This window comes from Passer montanus, unplaced genomic scaffold (assembly GCF_014805655.1).
Source record: "Passer montanus isolate IOZ18808 unplaced genomic scaffold, ASM1480565v1 scaffold14, whole genome shotgun sequence".
Classification (NCBI taxonomy): Eukaryota; Metazoa; Chordata; class Aves; order Passeriformes; family Passeridae; genus Passer; species Passer montanus.
The window spans coordinates 5209597-5230695 of record NW_024360941.1 but is presented as its reverse complement, the minus strand read 5'-3'; the positions used below and the strand labels follow the sequence as shown (position 1 = coordinate 5230695).

The 21099-nt window shown below is 37.5% G+C and overlaps 1 protein-coding gene across 7 annotated transcripts in view; it reads left to right on the top strand.

The window, feature by feature from the left end:
* MARCHF1 (membrane associated ring-CH-type finger 1) overlaps nucleotides 1-21099 on the top strand; it is a 193965-nt gene that overhangs the window by 54809 nt on the left and 118057 nt on the right. For 3 of the 7 annotated variants that reach the window (XM_039700135.1, XM_039700134.1, XM_039700140.1), the window contains 2 exons: nucleotides 14095-14134; nucleotides 14220-14303. The exons of 1 other annotated variant lie outside the window; for it this stretch is intronic. In XM_039700135.1, the coding sequence (XP_039556069.1) occupies nucleotides 14119-14134; nucleotides 14220-14303 (100 nt within the window). In that variant the 5' untranslated portion in view covers nucleotides 14095-14118. Of the gene's footprint in view, nucleotides 1-13619; nucleotides 13844-14094; nucleotides 14304-21099 lie in introns of those variants that run through there. 3 more of the 7 variants (XM_039700136.1, XM_039700142.1, XM_039700137.1) reach the window with 2 other exon arrangements.

The following is a 21099-nucleotide window of genomic DNA, read 5'->3' as shown; positions in this document are numbered from 1 at the left end:
AATAGTACACATGAATAAATTTTCAAAGAAGTCACCATGAATAAGAATTTTGTTGTATTTGAGAAATGCATTTAAGTACAGCTATGCTACTACTACCAGTAGTATTGTTATTATTAAGTGGAATGATGGCGTGTTGAACACTTTGAAGCAGACAGATGTGAACTCATCTTGAGAGATGTTTTCTTAACCAGCAACAACAAAAAACTATCTTATTAGCTCTTATAAGTCTCATCTGAGACCTAAATTTGGATTTTGCTAATATATATGATAAACAATTCCATTAACAAATTGTCTAAACAGCTTCTGATTCTTAATGTAATTATGACTTTAACTAAAACCTGTAACTGAATTATTTAGGTTGATTTTAGGCTATGAGAATGCCAGCCTTTTACATTTTATGAAATGTATTCCTTACAATTTCATTTAATAGGCTCTTGCTTCCTGTTTCTGACCTACTTCTGTGCATCTTTCATTACTTGCTTCACTTTTTTTCTTCATCATTCATCTCCTCCAGCTGGATGATCTGCCCTTTTCATCAATATTTCTGCAGGTGGAAGTTTTGTAGATTTCGTACTGTTTAGGTGAACCTGATGGGGTGGGAGTGTCACTGTGAATGTTTGACGTTGCAGCCATGTTAGGCTACACCTATTTAAGCACATATATATATTCTTACTTGATGTTAGAATAAGTCATACCAATAATCTCCTTTGTTTGTTGCAAGAAAAGTACCCCAATACCCATGCTTAGATGTTTTTAGAATTGTGATCCCTGGATAATTTGAAAAGATGGTATTATAATTTGACAAGATGGTATTTACATAGGTTGAGCACTGTTATTTTTGCAAGGAGTGTGAGGTGGGAAGGGTTGCAATCATTCTTTGAAATCGGAGAATTTTGACTGTTTTTAACAAATGTAATTTTATGTTCATATACCCTGAAAGTTCTAATTTTATTTAGACTGGGTTTCTAATTTTCTAGACATGGCACACATATAAAGAAATATTTTTTCCTGTAGGAGTGCCTAACATCTAAATATACAAAAAACACGTGGGTTGAAAGTAGTTTTGCAGTAGTGGCTTTTTTCTTTAAACATAGCTGAGTTGTTCTGTCCTTTATCCCCTATTTTCTGGTTGAGAGAGAGTTGCTTGTCAAGAAGCTTACAAGGAAAGTCACTTAAAACAAACAAACAAAAGAGGAGTATTGGTGAAATGGAGAAATTGCACCCATAGCTGAGTAGACAGCATAGAAGGCAGATGCTCCTACGTGCGTCATGCTCGTGTAGTCATCCTCTGCCTTGAGTAAACTGGGCTCTGCAATTCAGAGAAGGGCAGCTCTCAGCTTTTTGTTACTCATGTGCTACCAGGGACCTGTGCTCAGGCAACAGTGGGGAATTTCAACGCTTTTCTAAAGCAAACAGTTCCAAAAATTGCAACTGTAGGGCACTTGATCTAAAAACAGATTTGTACCTGCTATTAATTGGATCCAGGGTGGGCTGCACAGTGTGCAGCAGTAAGGGAAAAATTTTCCGTTGCGTCACAAATGCAATGAAACTCTTGACCCAGTGCCACTAATAGCTATGGCTTAGTTGACACAATCTTGTAGCTTTTTTTAAGCTGCTGGGACTGCAACAGCTCAGGACTGTGGGAAGTATTTCATTCTTAGCTGAGTAATAGGAGAGAACAAAACTGCTTCATTCAAAGCTTTGTGTCTGTAAGACACCAGCTTTTTAGTCTTTCTGGTAAATGCATGTTACAGTATTGTAATTATAGGTCTTATTCTGTTTTGTGTCACTTCAGTTTTCCTGAGGGAAAATCATCTAGCAAGGGGTCATTTTTAACTGTGTTTTCTATCTGAAATGAGAATTTCCGTGAGATAAGAAAGCTCTGGGTTTTCGATTGAGTCGGTTTAAGTTTACTGCTTAAGCTGGACAAGTCCAGTGGGATGAGATTTAGGTGATAAAATACCTTGTCAGGCAGCTGAAGAATATTGGAGGGAGGAAGCAAGAACCAAGTAGGAGGAAATTCTACAATCTATTTATGAGATGGAATATTATTATAAGGTAAATGATTCTTAAAATACTAGTATCTATGAAGTGTTTATCAATACATGATGTTAGAAAAAAGTGCCTCAATTTTCGTGAATATTTTAAGGTGCAGACTTTGTTCGAGGTGCTTTGAGACTCATCCTTCTGGGAAACATGGAAATGTTATCTTTACATGCTTTCCTAAAGGAATTTTTAAAATCTCCCCCCCAAAAATATTTGGGTGAAAGAGATTTTACGAACTTCAGAAAATACCCAGTTTCCGCTTCAAAAATATTTTCTGTTTCTAGATTTCTCTTATTTTAATCTGAACCAGTTCATTAATGTCATGAAGTGCGTTTGATATCTAGTGTGCCTTTTTTCTGGTTAGATTCACATTTCACTGAATTCTCTCTGAAGAAAACAAAGGACAAATCAAGAAAATTTGTCAATATATTAAGTGTAGATTAAATTCATCACTAGAGTGAAAAGGGTGGTATTTTAATATGGTCATAGTAGATTTTCTTGCTGTGATTTTGCTTGTGTGTTTAATGGTTGCTTTTGAATCCCAGAAGCAGATAGGGAGGAGTGGTTTCACATCTTGGAGGTGTTACAGTGTAATCCGGACTTTCACATCTGGGATATCTGTGCTGCTCAGAGAGTGGGAGATGAAGTCTCTTAGTTTCATAAATCTGAGTTTTATAAAATTGGGTTTTTCTTTGCAGAGTATAAATGGCTTGGGAACTGTTGCTAGTGTTTGGAAGTCAATCCTAGAGAGTCTTAAACTGTTGTGCTACAAAAACATGAGTGACAATTGATAATGTAATGGTAATCAGTAAGATACTCAACAGTACAAAGTAAACTTTTAATCAGTATGTGATGTGAAGAAACTGCATATATTTATAGTGCAAGGGATATGGGTAGTCAATCATATTTTAATCCTGAAAATGAATTTATTAGCTGTTTTTAATCAGGAGATTGACACATCTGACATTTTGTTAATTTAGGCTCTTAATAACTACTATTTCAAAAAACGCAGTTTTTCGGTGAGAAAAACAAGAAAAAACTTACTCATATCTGAAAATATTCCTGGAAAAGATGACTTCAGAAAGTGTACTAGAGAACAATTGTAACTTTTTTCCCTGATTATTTTTGATTGCTGGGCAAATGATGAAAAATTACGCTCACCAAAGGTGAAATAGCTGTGTGGAGGAGGTGGGCACTCTGAAGTGCTTAGTGGAACTTAAAAGAACTGTAACTGGTATCGGATCTTAGGCTGGATTTTCTTCCAGTGGTTAAGTAGGAGTGTGATTACAGAACAAGTGCTTTTCGTGGTATCCTCACCTTGCTCGGGAGTTAACTCCAAAAAGTACTACTTTTATGTGGTATTGGTAAAAATTCAGCTTTTTATTGAAGCCTGAAAGAAGAGATAAGATTAAATGTAATGTGGTATTTCATTTATCTTCCAAAGCAAAACATTCAGGCAGAGGTAAGATAAAAGTACGATCAAATTAATTTTACAGTGTTTAGAAAGCTGGTAATGGGGGTAACACAAATATATAATTAAATCTGTGGAAGAGGTGTGCTAATTTGGAAGGAATATTTCAAACCCATAATCTTCAGAAATGCATAGGGAGAGTTGCAATGATAAGCCTGGGAGTTTATGTTGGAGGGTGCTTTTCCTTTCGGAAATAATTTTACTGTCTTTTTTCTCCTGCATGTGCCCTGCTGAATTACCACTGTTAGATGCTAAGCTCCATGGAAAAGTAGCAGACAAAATAACCTCTTGCCAGCCTCTTGATTCCTTGGTCAATAAGCAACACTCAAAAATCTGAATAAGTTTTATTTCAGTGTTGCTTTTCAAAAAATGTTCACAAGTTTGGAAGTAACCATTGGATCCTTCAGAACAGGAACGCAAGGGATTTGTTTTCTGAACTGCTACAATTTAAAATGAGAGCTGTATTGTAATAATATGGTAATGTCCATCTAAGTGTAATAACTGATTACAGAAGTAGATAAGCATCATAATGCCAAACTGCATTTGATTACAAATGGATATCTTTGAGCTAGTTATGTAACTCTGCTTTTGGTATTCTTTCACAATTTTAGGGTTAAATTACAAAGTTAATCCCTTTTTTTTTTGGTCTTGTAATTTAATGAGACTTTGAAATTCTTATCTGGATAAAATGAAGATGGATGAGGATAAGTCTTGTGCTTGTTTAGAAGAATGCTGTATCACAGATTGCTAAACTTAATTATCTTTATTTAATCTGAAATATATTCCACATTTGTTAAAGAAATAACTTTTTCTGATTTCATTAGCTTTTCAGGCATGTGGAGTTTCAGCCAGGGAATATGCTTTGTTTTGAACTCAGCCACTGACCCCTGTAAAAATGTTTAATTAACTTTTGCCAATGTCAATATAGTTCTATTATACTCAGCAGGCTGGATGAGCTCCCTCTGGTGGCTCATTTACATTGAGATTCTCTTCTTAATATCTGTTTATTCTGGCAAACAGGGCTGCTGACCCCAGGTATCAGTCAGGCATCAGTTCCTTCTGGGCTTACACTTTAATTGAAAAACATCAATAATTTCCTTACAGAATGAAACAAAAGCATTTAAATGCACAGGAGGTTAAATTTGTTAGCAAAATAAATAAAGAGCTGCTGGGTAACAAAGTAAGCAAATACAACCAAATTACTTCCTTCTAAGTGAAAATCACACAATAGGTGGATGGCAGTAACTTAGCTATGTTACCAACTTACAATAATGCTTATTCTTAAACTTTAGGAAATATTTGGATATTAAAGTGAAATATTTAGACCTTGACCATGAAATTATGGAGTTTAGCATGAGGAAGTAGAGTAGAAAGTAAGATCACAAATACGGGCTTCAGGTGAGCAAAGTTTGGTCTCTTGAGGGATATTCTTGGACGATCCCCATGGGAACAGGCTCTGTAGGAAAGAGGAGTCCAACAGAGTTGGTTGATATTCAAAGATTTCTTCCTTTAGGCTCAAGAATGATGCATCCCAATGAGCAAAATTGGGCATAGGCAGCAGGAGATCTGTATGGATGAATAACTCCTGTTATTAAACTCCTTGAGTTTAGGCTCAAGCCTAAGCAGGGAGCACAGAAGCGATTGAAGCAGGGTCAAGCTGCTTGAATGAATACAGAGAGGTTGTTGAAGTAGAAATGAGACAAGGAAGGTGAAGGCCCATCTGAAATTAAATCTGGCCAAGGATGTCAGGGAAAGCAAAAAGGGCTTCTTCAAATACATCAATAATAAAAGGAAAAATAAGGGTAATGTGGGCCTGTTACGGAATGGATGGGGGACCCTGATAACAGAGGACACAGAGAAGGCTGAGTTACAGAATGCCACCTTTCCATGGGCCTTCACTGGCAAGACCAGCTCTCCAGAAGACCAGCTCTCTGACTCAGGAGACCAGGATAAAGGCATATTGTAAGAAAGATTTCCCCTTAGTCAAGGAGGATTGGTTAGAGAACACCTAGTGGTGAAGACTTGACATCCACAAGTCCATGGACCCTGATGGTGTGCATCTGTGAATGCTGGGAGAGCTGGACAGCATAGCTAGACTTCTCTTGATTGTCTTTGAAAGGTCTTGGTAATGAGGAGAGGTGCCTGAGGACTAGAAGAAAAATGTCACCCCAGTCTTCCAAGAGGGCAAGAAGGAGGATCCAAGGAACTACTGGCCAGTCAGCCCCACCTCAGACCCTGATAAGGTGACGGAACAACTCATTCTGGGGGCAACATGGGGGACAAGGAGGTGGTCAGGAGTAGTCAGCATGGATTCACTAGAGGTACATCAACAAAGGAGGTGAAGGGACTGGAGCATCTCTCTTACGAGGAAAAGCTGAGGGAGCTGGCACTGTTCAGCCTGAAAAAGAGACAGCTGAGAGGGGACCTCATCAATGTGTGTGGGTATCTGAAGGGAGGTTGCCAAGAGAGTGGAGCCAGGCTCTGCTCAGTGGTGCTGAGCCATAGGACAAGAGGCAGTGGGCAGAAACTGATGCACAGAAAGTTCTCCAAGAGAGTGGAGCCAGGCTCTGCTCAGTGGTGCTGAGCCATAGGACAAGAGGCAGTGAGCAGAAACTGATGCACAGAAAGTTCCATCTGAACACGAGGAAGAACTTCTTTACTGTGTGAGTGGCCAGAGCAGGTTGCCAGAGAAGGTGTAGTCTCCCTCACTGAAGATACTCAAGAACTGTCGGGACTCATGTTGATGAGCCTGTCCAAGCAGAGAGGTTGGACCACATGACCCACGGTGGTCCCTTCCAACCTTCCCATTCTGTGATACTGTAAAGAAAATGATTCAAGAATGTGAAATATGTGGTTTTAAAGTTATCTAGGTTAATCCTGTAGATGAATTAAGAGTTCAAATGAATCTTGGTATCGAAATTCATTTAGGCTACTTCATAGCTTTAAAGAGAAGCATGATCTCACTTTTTATAGTACTCTTAAAATTAAGAAGCCAGGGGGATTTCTGGGTCAAAACCACCAGCAAATGTAAAATGAATTTTCTACCTCTGTAATCTTAGTTTCTACAGATACTTTCTAATTTCATGCTGTTGTAATTTAATGACATCCTTATACTGGCATTGAGACCTCCTCTTTCTGAAGCAGTGAGAGAAGTTTTGAAGCCAGACAAGGTGCAAATTGGACATAAGGTTAAATATTTGTTCAATATAGAAGTTTTTAAAAATTAAGTTATTGTCAATAAAGCAGGTTACAGAATAAAATGCTCAAAAATCAGAAATTATAGTTTTTGAAATACAAGTATTTAAACAAAGATAAAATTTTGCTAGGGGAAAGGGGTCACAGCAGATGAGATTAGGAGAGAAATAGCAGTGTTTATAAGGAGATCAGATAGCCATGTGAAGTAAAGGGGAAAATAGAATATAATCAACAATAGACACCTGTAGGAAGTTGAGAAGAAATATCTTTAAGAAAGTGGTTTGAACAAGTATTCATTTGCATATTTAAATTGTCTTACATTTTTTATGTTCCCTAAACATTCTAGCAGTTGAGATTCACAAAACAAATAATGCTTATCAAGCATGGCAAATCTCTAAATTGTAAGTCTGTAGGCTAACAATATTCACACAAATGGACTTTTTATTTTTTGATCACAAATTGTTCATCTGTCTTTTCTTCATCAAATAGCAATTGAGAACACAGTTTGTAGCATAATACTGTGTACCTGAATATCTGCATTAAAAATAAACAATCCTGGTCTTCCTGTATAATTATATGTGACTAGTAACAGAAGCAAGTGGGTTAGCAAATAATTTTCTTTTATGCAGCTTCTTTAGAACAGTTTCCTACTGTGTTCAAGTTCAGGATCTCTTTGATGTTGGTGATCAGGGTATGAGAAAAAAAAAGTCTAGTATTTGAGGAAATTACTGGTGTACTTTGTACAGAACTAAGAAGAATTGGAAATAACTGAGTTGGTGCATCCTGGGACAAAGTTCATGTTTTTGCTGATGATAACTAGCATTTTCCAGTCATCTTTTCATAAAGGAATATGCTGATCCCGACTGATCCTTAAATCAGTCTGTGCTCCTGGCTGCTGCCCAATTTCTTTTTCCTGTTCTACCAGTGCCATGACTGGGTTGCTTGTGCTATTGAACTTCATCCTGTTTCTCATGCTCTCATCTAGAAGGTTGTCCAAGTCTTCCAGGATTGTGCCCCCATCCTCCTCTGTTGACTGACAGCTTTGAAAGCTGGCCAAGAACTTGAGTCCATTCTTACCAAGCAATGCTGGAACTCTTTAAGATTAATGGATTCAGGTTTGCAGCGTTTAACCCAAAAGTGAGCAGGTGGATTCCACAGCTTGCTGAATTTTGATGCTTCTATCATAAAGACTGTCAACTGCTTTATGTTAGAGAGCTGTTTAAATACCGTCTTCATGTATCTTGTTTAGAAGTGGGAAATAATACTTTGTGTGGCAATGTTTTTGTTTACCTTTTCCTCTGAAGAGGCACATGGACAACACCATTTAAATTTTGTGTGTTTATGGAAATGAGCAGCTAGGCAGCATGGCATGCAGATTACTTCCACCACTACAAATGCAGGAAAATAATTTTGTATATCATAAATATAGATATATATATAAATATATATTGCTATGAAATTGTGCTACCTTTATGTTGCCAAAGGTCAGCAAAATTTGTAAGCAGAGAGGTGCTTGAGAGTTAATTATGGAGGTAGATGCTCCTCACACCTGAACTACAGAGGTAATAGGACCTCTTAGTATGTGTGGGCACACACACAAATTGAGTATTGTAAATTAGAATAAACATAGTAGAATCCTGTCTGTGTAGTGAGTAGCTAAGTGTCACTGTAGTATAAATAATTTCTTCAGTGGACACTTCAACAGCATAGTTTCATTTCTTTTTTAGTGTAAATTGGCTAAATACATAGTCTGCCCATTCTGCCTAAAAGTTGGTAATTTACTTTTTCTGGTCATTTTTATAAGTTTTAGTTACATTTAAACAAAAATTCTAAATTCTAAATCAGCTGTTCAAGTTACTGGCAGTTTTTAGAACTTTACAAGTCTTCCCTTGTTCCCTTATTTCATGGGGGCACTCCAGTCTGATGAGGGGATAGTATACTTGGTTTAATTTAAATAAAGTAATCTTAATGCAAACACTACACTGAAGGTATCTGTGAAGGTCTTCATGTTTGGCAGTGAAAATCAGTTGGTTTTAATTCTCTTTGCTTGGAGATAACAAAGATAATTGGTTTTAATGGCTGGGGGCAACATTTTATCTGATTTATCACCATTCTGTCATTTCATATCTCACTTTCATCAATCTAGGTTTTGGCTGGGTAAACTTTTGAGGTACCAGTCATATTTTATTTCAGTCTCAGCTATTACTTTTTGGTCTTTAACTTACTTTTTGACTTGTACCATTCCATGACCTTGGATTTTCAGATGTTTTAGAAATGTTCCAAGATGTTCTACTTAGGTAATATATCTGCACAGAATATACAAGTGGCAGATAGATTCCTCTGTGTTTGTACTGACTTCTGTTCATCTCTCAGTGGAGGGGAAGATCACCTGTGCTTAATGATGCTGTTGATGAAATTATGTGTAATAATGTACAATATCCTGTGAATGGCAACGTAGAAAAATATCCAAAGACATTAGTTTGAAATTTTTGGTTGATTGCTTCCTTAATACCTTTAATACACCTCTGTTGCTCTAATGCACCGTATTACGTTATATGGTACTTCTCAGCAGTTCAGTCAATTGCAAAGCTGAAGGAGGCAAGGAATAAAGCTGCCAAAACCTCCCTGAGGATCTAGTAACATGATGGCTGCATTCCAGTCTGTACCAACTTCATGTGGCATTTGAAAAGCAACTTCTAATATGATATCTCACAGCCAGTCTTATTTGTGAAGAATGCAAATTCTATTCATTTTTTTAAAACAACTTTTAAATTTTGCTTCTGCTAATGACTCTCTTGAACATGAATTCTCCTGAAAACTTGCATTCCTGCTGGTCCTCCATGGTCCTCCATTTGACACCAACCCACAGTACAGCACAGTATTTAGGACATATTCATATAGCAGAGAACAACAGGTTTTCCCATTCCCATCTGGAATCTGCTGCTTTGGAATACTTGTGTTTGGCTAAAGATGTCTTTCATATTTGCCCTAATTCCATGGCTAACTTTGTGCTCCTGTAGGCTTAAGGCTTGGGAGAAAATCGAAAGGAATTTTTCATTTATCTGAAAACTTTATTTGGTTCTAATGTCAGCTTCAAGATGCTATGGAAGCCCAAGGGATTGGTTTACAACAGTCCTGTTTGGTTTGCATTAGACTACTGCTAGTTGCACTTTTAATTTTGGTGTTAGGACCTTCTGCTAGATAAAGTGACTGTACTCATGCCAGTTGATTACCTCCTCGTATCCATCTGCTTCCACACTGCTGTAGAGTTCAGATGTTTGTCTCTACACCTCAGTTGTGATTACAAGAGAAGCAATTCCTGTTGGTAAAGGAAGCATAGCATGCACAGTGTTTGTAGCTCTTCTATGTTATTTTTGGGGAAAGTGAAAGTCATTCCTAAATCTCAGGACTACAACGTATATGTCTATACCTTTTTGTGTATTGTGTATTTGACAAATAAGGTGGAGTCCAAACAACCAACTTCTGTTTTATGCCCACAATGATGTTTTTTAAATGTCAATGTCATATAAAATTGAAAGATCATATAAAAGCTGCAGTACATCTTATCTAAAGATGATTTTATGTGAGTAAAAAAGAGCTGGAATTACCTGTTTCTGATAGTGTTATTATGCAGGTAAACTTAATATGTTTTTTTTTCAATTCAAGAGTCTTGTACAAATTTTTCTGTAAGCCATGGCAGGGCTATTATATATAAGCAGCCAGTGAACTGCCACTACACTAGTACATTGTTTCCTTGCAATTGTGTTGCAAAAGAATTGTATTGCTGTTTTTCTTTCTCTCATTGGCACTTGCATACCATATTTGAAACCATTAACCATAGCTGATCAGATTGTGTTCATAGTTCAAAGCAATAGTCCTGCATAAATGGGTATGCTGAGAAGATGATGTGCTCCTTATTAAATTAAACAAAAAACATTGTGTCTGCGTAGGGTTGTAATTCTGATCCCTTTTTGCTGTCAGATTCTTATGGAAGTGGCTCAAGGAGTGTTTTGTGCAGGGAATGTATGGGTCCTGAGTACCAAGGGGAATGTTTTGGGTGACTGAAAATACAGGTTTGGATTCCTTGGCTTATCTGAGTTGGGATTAGTAGGGTTTCAGTGAGAGGAGGGGGAGGTGGTACTTTGCTTTTCTGTAGTTACTTGCTTCGAGACCTGTGAATTATATTAATGTAAATCAATGACTAATGCACACTGAACCCAACGACCAATGTCATTTTCACCTGCTCCAGGTGAGCACTTCTCTTTTGTTATTGTTACCCTCCCGAGAAACCCTATCATGCTGCTTTGCACAGCAGCTTCATACTTCACTGAGCAGCTGTCACACTGTCCTTCAGGTGAGGCATGGCTCTAAAATTATGACTCTTTGGGTGGCACAAGTGCCAAAATTAGTGTTCTTTAAATAGGACACCACAGCCTGTTCACCATGGAGGATGAGTGGAAGTAAACACATTTTCTAACAAGAAGGGTTGTGTGTGTATATATAAAATCACTTTGTTTATGACTTAGGGACTCTGGGATCTAAAAACACGTTATAAATTGAAATCAATAGTTTTGCTGTTTCTTTAAGATGTGCCTGGTGTTCTGAGATCATAGGTGTATTAACATCTGTGCAAAAGCTAATGTTTTATAATTTTGTCATAGTAAACTTGAAAAAGCCAAGATGGAAAATTAAACTTAATTCTAATGAAAAATGATCCCACCACACCTCTGCCACTAACTTCTACAATATGCATCTGGATATGTCCTGTATTTTCTAACAGCTTCCTTACCATGGAGCAGTGGTGATCTCTGTATTTCTAGGTATAGCAGCATGGGGCTTGGTTGTTCTGCCACTTGTTTTAGCATTTAGTCTGAGAAGAGCCATGTTCAGCATATGTACAGGGAAGGCAATTGCACATTAATGTGAAGTCTCCACATGGTGAAGAATTGTAATTAGTGAAATAGTTAAGCAGAATGCAAGCATGAACCTACCCAATGTTAAAATACAGCCCTTGTTTGGAACTAGTTTTGTTATGTATACATTGATGTTATAGGTTCCCTGTGGGGGGAAAAAAGAGGCCATGCATCATTTTAGAAAGAACTAAGTACATCACACCCTGTAAGGTCTTTTTTCTGGCTAAAACAGGCATAGATGGGGTTAAAAAGATTACTGGTTAACCCAGAAATCTCTGATGTAAATATCAGGTTCATATGATTTCAAATGCAGAATTATTGGCACAGTATCAAAAGGCAGGTTGACTTTTTTAAGCTTAACTAGACTTTTTTAAGCTTAACTAGACATTTACAGGAAGATTCCATTTTAATACCACAAACCCTCTACTTTTCTATCAATATTTTGATCAAAGAGGTGAGTGATTATCATGACAAAGCAGAGTCAAGTTTAGGAATTCTTAATCTAGTTGTGCCTCAGAGGAAAGGAAAAAGTTTCTCTGTAGCTTTAAAACATTCTATTAAACTAAAAAGGATTTTCCTTTACATTAGAATTAAGTTCATTATTCTGTGTCTGTGTGAAGTTTAAGATTGAAGTTAAACTTTACTAGCCTGGTATATAACATTTCTTGTCTTTGAATATTTCTGGAATAAATTTTTGATTTACCACTGTCTTCGTAGAGCTGGAGTATGTCTTTTTTTCCTTTATTTATATTCAAAATCTCCCTGTGTACATTAGAAGTTATTTAAACTTACATTCAAATTTATTTTGGAATATTGGAAATTAAAAATGAAATTAGCATGTAAAGCATAACTAAAAATGTGTAGAAGAAGATGTGTAAATGACAATAGACTTAATTTTAGTATTTGTAAATCTGTTCCATGACTATAGATATACAGAATATATGTTATAAAGATGTGCACATACATTCAAATTTCGCAGCATCTCTGAACTCGTAGCAGATTGTTTCGTTGTTAATGCAATGATAAACTCTTCTCTTACAGCCAGTCAATATACCTTAGTTTAAATCAATGATGTAAAACCAGGATGGCAACCTGGACCCAATCTGAATTTATCTCAGGCTAGTCTCTTGTAAGTATTAACTCAGACAGAGAAATAGTAACTAAAGTAGTGGAGTAGTGAATCAACAGTATTTTAAATCCTCCCTACTGGCTTTGTAAGAGAATCCAGGCTGTTTATAATGCTATTATTTCTTGTCAGAATTCTAAGTGCCACTCTGTGCAGCTGGAAATAAAGATGATGTATTTCAGGGCTTGGGTAATATTTTTTTCTTTAATTGACAGCATATTAAAACATTGGTGGTGACTGGTGTGGGATTGTTGTTTTCTTTCATTCCCGCATTATTTATACAGAATACTCTACATGGCTAAGAATTTGACTTCTGATCTAATAATTTCTTTACCATTTTTAATCACAAATCAGTTTTGCTGGTATTCATAATACTTATGAAGAATAATCATTTTTTTAAAGAAGCATAGATGATAGGAGTTTCCTTTCTTCATATCCATTTTTGTAATACAACACCTGGGACTTTCTTCTATTGTTTTGCATATTGAGGGGAGGGGAAATGCTGAAGCAGTTTTCCCGAGTGTTTGGCTCCGCAGTGACTGAGAGCACTGAAGCTGTTGGGAGGGAGAAGCTCACATAAGTGACGTTCTCGGCGTGTGTATGACTACTACAAAGGCATGTGTGTGTCTGCCTCTGGCTCATCCTGCTGAGCTGGCTTCTGGGCAGAGATAAGCGCAGCAAAGGGTTAACTTTTTACTATCAACCACGGAAAGGCGCGTTTGCAATCCCTCCCAGTCTTGTCTTCCTTTTTACACCTCGCTTGCTCACCGCTACTCCTCACTTCAAGGCAGATCCTTTGACCTAAGCAGATTATTGTAGACGCATGAAGGACACAGCAAGCTCTCCTGTGCTTTTAAAGGAGGAGATTTTGCCTCCAAAATAGGACACTAAGCTTTTCAGCCTTCTGCTGCCGCACCTAGCGGGCACGAGGCAGCGTCTGGGGTGCTCAGAGGGCTCCTGTGGGATCGCATGGGAGACAAAAGCACCACCGGCAGCTGCTGCAAATGTGGGAGCCGGTGCCGGTAGCGGGAAGCGGCTGCTAATAAGGGCCTGCGAGACCTGGGTTTCCTTGGTTTCCATGACACTTATTAGGTAACAGAAATTGAATTGTCTCCCACAGTGCTCTTGGGGGATAGTGGTATGGTGGGGTGCTCCAGGGACACAGACTTGCAGCAACTCATCACTAAGCATGTGAAACTCCCTGGATTGTTGTGCCTTACTTCTTTGTTTGCTGTGTCTTGCTTGTGTTCGCAATTTGCTCTGCTTTGTTGATTTTTTTTTTCTTTTGATGGAAGACCCTGGCTACACCGTTTCTCAAATAATATTTTCCCCTTTTTATTTAGAGCTGAGCTTGGCAAAGAGAGGATATGAACAATTATACAGGTGGGCTACTCGGGGGGAGTGAAGATATAAGGCATCCAAACAGGTACTGGCAACCTGCAGCTCTGTAAGAATGCCACTCCAGCAGATTTCTGTAGTTCCAGCGCGGGAGACTGCCAGCAATGGGAGAAGTTCAATGGGCACAAACAAAGAGAAGAGCAAGGAGGTGGAGGTAAGAGGAAGGTCTCAGTTTGCTGGGACAGGGTGATGTGCCGGCGGCAGGCAGTGCGCTTGGCTGCGGAGCGGGATGCGGCGCTGCTGGAGCGCTGCGGAGCGCTCAGGGGTGCAGCTGTAGCACACTGCGGGGATGCTGCGAGAGCAGCACCTCAGCCTCGCAGGACGAGGAGCCTGCTGCAAGAGTCAAATAAATAACTGAAGGAAGTTACAGACTGTGTCAGGGGGTTTTAATGTGCTCATTTAAATGAGTGCAGCCTGCTCCTACCGGCAGTCATTGTTCCCTGTAAGCTGTCAAGTAGCAGTTTCTTTACAATAGGTTGGATGGAAAAGTAGTTTTAGTAAAATTCCTGTCTTTGTTTAAAACCAGCAAAAATACTGTACTGAAGTCTGCCTTTCTAATGTGAGTGTCCTAGAGGCATAAGCTTAGTCTTTTTACCATTTAAAAGGCATCAGTGTTTTTTTGTTTATCTCTTGGCTTTCTTTGATTCATAAACATACAAAAGTATTGTTTCATCAGTAAAACCTGTATCCTGTTGTCTCCCAGTTAAGAAGAAACTGTAGGTTCATTTTACATTAATGGTTAGCACAAAAAGAAATACAGCAAATCTGTGCAATTTTAATGGTATTTTTACCTGTAGGAATCTCTTTTGCTAGGTATAGATAGAATATGTATTGTGCAATACAAAAAAAAAAAAGCATCTCTTCCAAACCCAAAACATAAGTAGTCTGTTGATAGATACAGCAGCAAATGTATGTAACATAGACATCTGCTTTTTACAGACATGTTTTTTGTCTCTGTGCTTTTCTTTTCCACTTGCTGTATGGAAACCAAGGAACTACTGGGAAAACAAACATGATGTCTTTTAAGTATGGTCTGAGAGACTGTGACTAACTGTATCCCTGAAAGAAGTCTTTCTTCTGGTGCATTGTGTGACATAGTTTTCCTGAAATTAAGTTCAATAGATGGTTGATATTTGTAAGAGGTCTGGGTGACCGTGGAAAAGTATTGCTTGGGGTTTTTTTTTTATTTTTTAATTTTTAAATTTAAGATAATATTTGGGTATGATGAGTTCACTGAAAGTAGTTATTCTGTTTTTTGTTTGAGCACTCTGGTATAAGTAGCATCCTTCCCTGGAAGTAGTCTCCAGTTGTCAACTGGTAGCACAGTCATAAGAGTCATAATATTTTGGGATTTCTGTCCTGAAATAGAAAATTTTGGTTTGGTTTTATTCTTCCATTAGTTGATTAAAGGTGAAGGTTCAGGTGAAGACCATTCTTTGTTTTAAGGCTCAAGGTGTGAAAAGCAGAAAGATATCATGTTACCTGGCTTGAATTGTCCTCTGGCATTCTTGTTTTAATTTGATCATTTGAGGAGGAGTACATGCAATATTCACACAGGAGTGAGATAAATGTGAGACTTGGAGGGGAGGGGGTGTTGTGGAGATTGAGTTGTGAGAATCATCTCATGCACTTTTCGGTGTTTTGGTTTTTCCCTGTGAGGGCTGGGTTGCATAATTTCAGCAAGACTCCAGTGTCTCAGAAAACAGTTTCTTCTTGAATGTTGTGGAAGTTATATATCAGAAAAGAGCAAAATGACAAGTTTATTAAAGTTCTCTTCTAAACTTAATATAAAAAGTACCAAACACCAACCCTACAAAACTCCAAACCAAACTTAAAGTACATGGTGCTCATTGAAATGTGTTTGCCAAACTGCTCTCTGCTGGGCAGAGCCGAATCATTCTGCTCAAACTTCTGCTTATCCTATGAGGCTTATGGCTGGAATTCATACAGTGTAAAAACTCCCTAGTGCTGTTGATGGAGATAGTAGCCCAAACACTGAAGACTGCTTTGCCTATAATATCTACTTATATAAATTATGATGATGTTCAGGTTTGTTTTGTGGATGTAATTTAGGAATAATGAACCAGCGTTTTTATTGTGTAAAATAAAGAGATTGCTCAGGCTTATTTAGATGGTGGTCTACCCCTGCATGGTGTGGCTCTCACAAGGGGAAACTCCCCTAGCTGGTCCTTAGTGTTTGTATTGGTGAGGGTCTTCTGGGTTCATGGTATTCTGATATTGTTTCTGCAAGTACCTGCTTCCTCTGCCTTTCCATTAGCAGGCTTTTTGAGGTAGAAGCTAAGTAAAGTAGTTAAATGGGCTTCTAGCTGAGAGCATCAGGTTGGTTCAGGAAGACATGGAAAAAAGAGATGTCCGAAAGGTCTTCCAGTTGCTGGGGTTAACTACTGTTAGGATTGTGTGCCAAATCCTATTATTGCTGAAGAATTTTGTTATGTTCATACAACAGCATTAAAATTTATGAAGAAGAATTAATCTTCTGTCTAATTGTAGAGCTAGATGCAATGAACTGTTTCCAAGTTCATGGTGAATTCACAGATCTGCCTTAGTCATACACAACTGAGGTTCTTAATGATGCCACTCATTTTATAATGCTTTTCTGTGATTTTTAGATGACGATACCAGTGCTTTATCTGAAGGTTTTAATAAGTGTCTGCACACAACTTACAAATGATTGCCTAGCCCTGATCTGTCATTAAGGATGTTAAGTGCAGTGTCACTTCAGAGCCCCAAGTGCCCATAGGGGATCTCTGGCCCATATTGGGAGTAGAGTTGTGATAGCAGTGGCTACAGGGAGTGTTTATGGGCACTCCTGTGCAGTGTCCTTTGTGGGAGTAAAAACTTAGTGCAGGCCATTCCTGCAATTCTTCAGTGATTTGCCTCAGTAAATAGCAGAACTTTGTAGCTAACAATGGAATTGACATCAAATTTAGCTATAGAGCCTCTTTGAATGCAGCCTAAAGATGAAGTAGTTTTTTTTCTATATTGAAGCAGTGAAGATGCTTAGGTGTTGAATAACCTGTTGCAGCAGCTGTACACTGCATTTCCATACCCAGGTATAATCTTCTGCTAGTTTGTTTCACTGATTTTAGTAAAGCTCATCAGTCACTAATGCCACTAGCTTTGCCTCAAACATTTAAGTGTGCAAGCTGTCTTCCTTACTCTTTTAGTAATGCAGTTGGAAAACTTGGTTGCAGAAATGAAGACTAAAGTGTAAGTGTAAAGTGTAAGTGCATTCACAAGATGATGTGAGCATTTTTTTTATTAAATAGTTAATTCAGCTTTCTTCAATATTAGAGAAATATCTTAAGTTTATAGTGAAGTGTGGAATTGGGTTTCTGTGACAGAGGAAAAACCCTTGGGTGTCTGTTTTTGGAGGAGTTTACTAATAGAACTGTTGTTGAAAGTGAATTAAGTCAGTAACCTAAAGATCAAATTATGCCATCAGGACTGCAAATTTAGTTTTTTTAATAAATAGACTTCAGTGCCTTGGAACCAATGTCATGGTAACATATGACCCCCATTTTTAATGTATATAATATTTCAACAGTTACTGTGAACTTCTGGTTGATTTTTCTTTGCTGTAATAAAAAAGGTAAAAAAATGTATATGATTCCTGAAGAGCATGGTTCATGAAATGCCTACTCTGGCTCATAGTTTTATTGTTTAGTCATGAACATGCACTGTGAAGTTTCATAAAGTAGCCTCAGTTTACATTGGCTTTTGTACGGGCATGCATTATTATTCTACAGTAAGTTAAGTACAGAAAGAAAATTTCATCAGGTGAGAAAATTGGACAGGCCAAGTGAGTGAAAGCACTAACACTAACAAAGAGTTTGCAAGGGTCATTGGGTAAACTGCCATGACTACTGTGGAAAGCCAGACTTGAATGGTGCCCACTTGGAGTGGTAGGAGCAAGTCTGTACAAGTCAAAAATTGTCATGGTATGGTAAAGAAGACACTCCTTGATGCCAAACTAAATGTGTAGCTACTGCACCTCCTCAGCCTAAGCAGTTTTCAATACATGGTACTGGAAAATTTATGTGTTACCTGAAGGTAAAAATTTCAGAGTAGAAAATTACCTTAATGAAGAAAGCAGTGGCAGATATCAGTCCATCTTGATTTGGTTACTTTGCAAGACTTTGCTTTAAAGAAAAGAACCCCAACCAAATAACCTTTGTAATATGGTTTTTGGACACATTCATATGCTATTATAACTTGCTTATTATAGAGATGAGTCTTACTCTGTTGCCCCAAAACCTTACCCAATATCCTAAAGATGTTACAAAATTTGATAGTCTGTAGTTAACAAGTAACAAATTAGCCATGCTATTTCTGCTTTATTTTTAGCTTTGTTTCTTTGCTCATAACTGGTAAATGGTTTTCTACTTGTGCCTACTGTGTTTCTCTGATATTAATTTCTGGTAGAAGTGCTGACGACTATTAGTTTCCTTCACAGAAGTTCACAGAATGCAATATTGCAAGGAGGAATCCTCACTCCACTGTGTATTGTACTTTGGCATGAAATTTAGTTCTGCACCCTGCACAGTTCTGTGTTGTGAAGGAAACTTGGGACCTCGCTGTTCTTCAACAGGGTTTTCATGTTCTGCCTTCTCAGAAGCAATAAGACAGAACCTGTAACTTTGGAGGCTTTAAGCTACATGGGAGATACTTGGCATTTATGGAGTACAGTAAATTGAATTTGAAATTGGTGCGTTCTTTTGTACAGTTTGTACCTTAAAAAAAAGAATATATTACTCGAAATTATGTACACTTGTTTCTTGCGGATACTTGGCATTTATGGAGTACAGTAAATTGAATTTGAAATTGGCGGGTTTTTTTGTACAGTTTGTACCTTAAAGAAAAAAAAAAGAATATATTACTCAAAATTATGTACACTTGTTTCTTGCTTAGAGCACGCATTTTTTGGTAAGGAGATCTTCAAGTCAGAATTGAGACTGAAACCTGAGGGGTCTTGTAAATGGCACTTCTGAGTAACTGCTAATGTTTATTTTAAGCACCAGACTAGAGTGACTGCTAATGTTTGCCTTAAAGCTTGTAAGCAGTTCAGGAGAACTTGACATGTTTTTTAAAGGAGGAAGCAGTAGCTAAATGCTATTGATGGGAATTAATTGTTTTACATTTATCTGTATTATCTCACTTATTACCTATTTAATTTTAAATAGATGTAATGATAGAGGAAATTTTATTACAAGCTTAGACTTCCTTACATGCTACAAAGGAAGTGTTTTTACATTTCTGTTAAATGATTTTCGAGGCAGTTATGTGAAGTACATACAGAGATGTTGGATACTTGAAATATGTCAGTAATTAAGGAAAAAGGTTAAAGGCTTTCCATGCTGATGATATTTTATTGCCTTACAACCTTAAGTCAAACAATGTATTGGGTTTTGTTATGGGGGTTTTTGTCTGGTTGTTTTATTTTTAGGATTGTTTGGGTTGGTTTTTGCTTTTTCATAGGGAGGCGTAATGTTTAGTGTAGTTAAATTTGTTGGTGGCTTTGGTCACTTTATCAAAGGTTGAGAATAGTGCAACTCCTAATATGTGACAATTTCACTTATACCAATGCTAATAAAATAGCTTAAGGCATGTAATGCAAGGAATAAACATCTTAGAATTGCAGGATATTGGTGAAATAATTCATAAGCCAGATAGATGGTTTTAGTTTCATGGCTGATTATCTCACATTCTAAAAATTTCTTAGGTATAACTTAACAGATAAATAGGGATGGTCATTCATTGCATACAATACACCGGGATTTTTTTTTTCTACGGGAAGCATAGAGATATTTCTTTTCAATGACAGCTGCCTGGGAAGAGTCACGTAATTACAGTCTTTTTAGGAGGCATGATTTTTTTATTCAGCAAGAGATGTGGGGGTGGGAGAATGGGGAGGGGAAGCTCTAGCATATGAATCAGATTACTGGTGGGTTCTGACGTGTATTGCTTTCCCTTCATAGTTTTTCTTAATGTAAAGCTCATGTTGAACATAATATCACACACAATTTATGACAAAATCTCTAATCCTGTTTATCATCAATATTAGATGGTTATTTCTTCTTCTCTTGACATGACCATTGTTTGGACTTCAATGCTGTGTTTGCATGGAAATCCAACTGCATCTGCAGTTTATGACACTTCCTAGTGAAATTTTTCTGTATTTTTGTGGTGATAAGAGTGCTCCTGTGATCAATGGTTGAAGTGCTCCCAAAGTACACTCATAAATCGGCCTGTGGCATGCTTAGTTATCTTTAGGATGCTTTGGAAAATTAAGTTCTTTATCAGTAAATCTTCTGGTCCCTGTTTGGGAACTGTTATTCTTTTGGTCTTCCATGTGATGCTTATGACAAGCAATTTCATGACAGTGGGAGAAATGGGAAATGTTAACATGTTTGGTTTGTTATAATAATTTTGAAACATTGTTTCTTTTTTATATTTCTATGAATAAAAACATTACTGTGCTACCAGTAAGAAAATAAGAGATTCCTTGCTGTGCTTTTATTAGCATGCTTTGGGATAATGCAATTCTTTATAGGCTGCTTTTCCTGATAAGATTATGCAAAGGCTACTGGCTGCATGGTCATTTTTTTTTTTGTTCAGGCTTGTTACGAAAAGCCTGTAAAAGCATATTTCTCCAATTTTCTTTGTATTGACTAAGCATCCAATACTAGTATTGATTTTAAAATTGATCTTTTCACTGATAAAGGATTTGAAGCTCAAGATTCTGTAGCTGAGTAGCCTTCTGCCTCTTTCTTTGTAGCCAGTGCTTACAATCTGCTGGCATGTGTCTTTTGTTGCTGGTGATGTTTGACTACAAGTGTCATGAAGAATTTTATAATTCCTTTTATCTCTGGGATTCCCAGTTCAAATAAATTGAATTGGGCTTGTGTGTTTAATTCCCACCCCCCCCC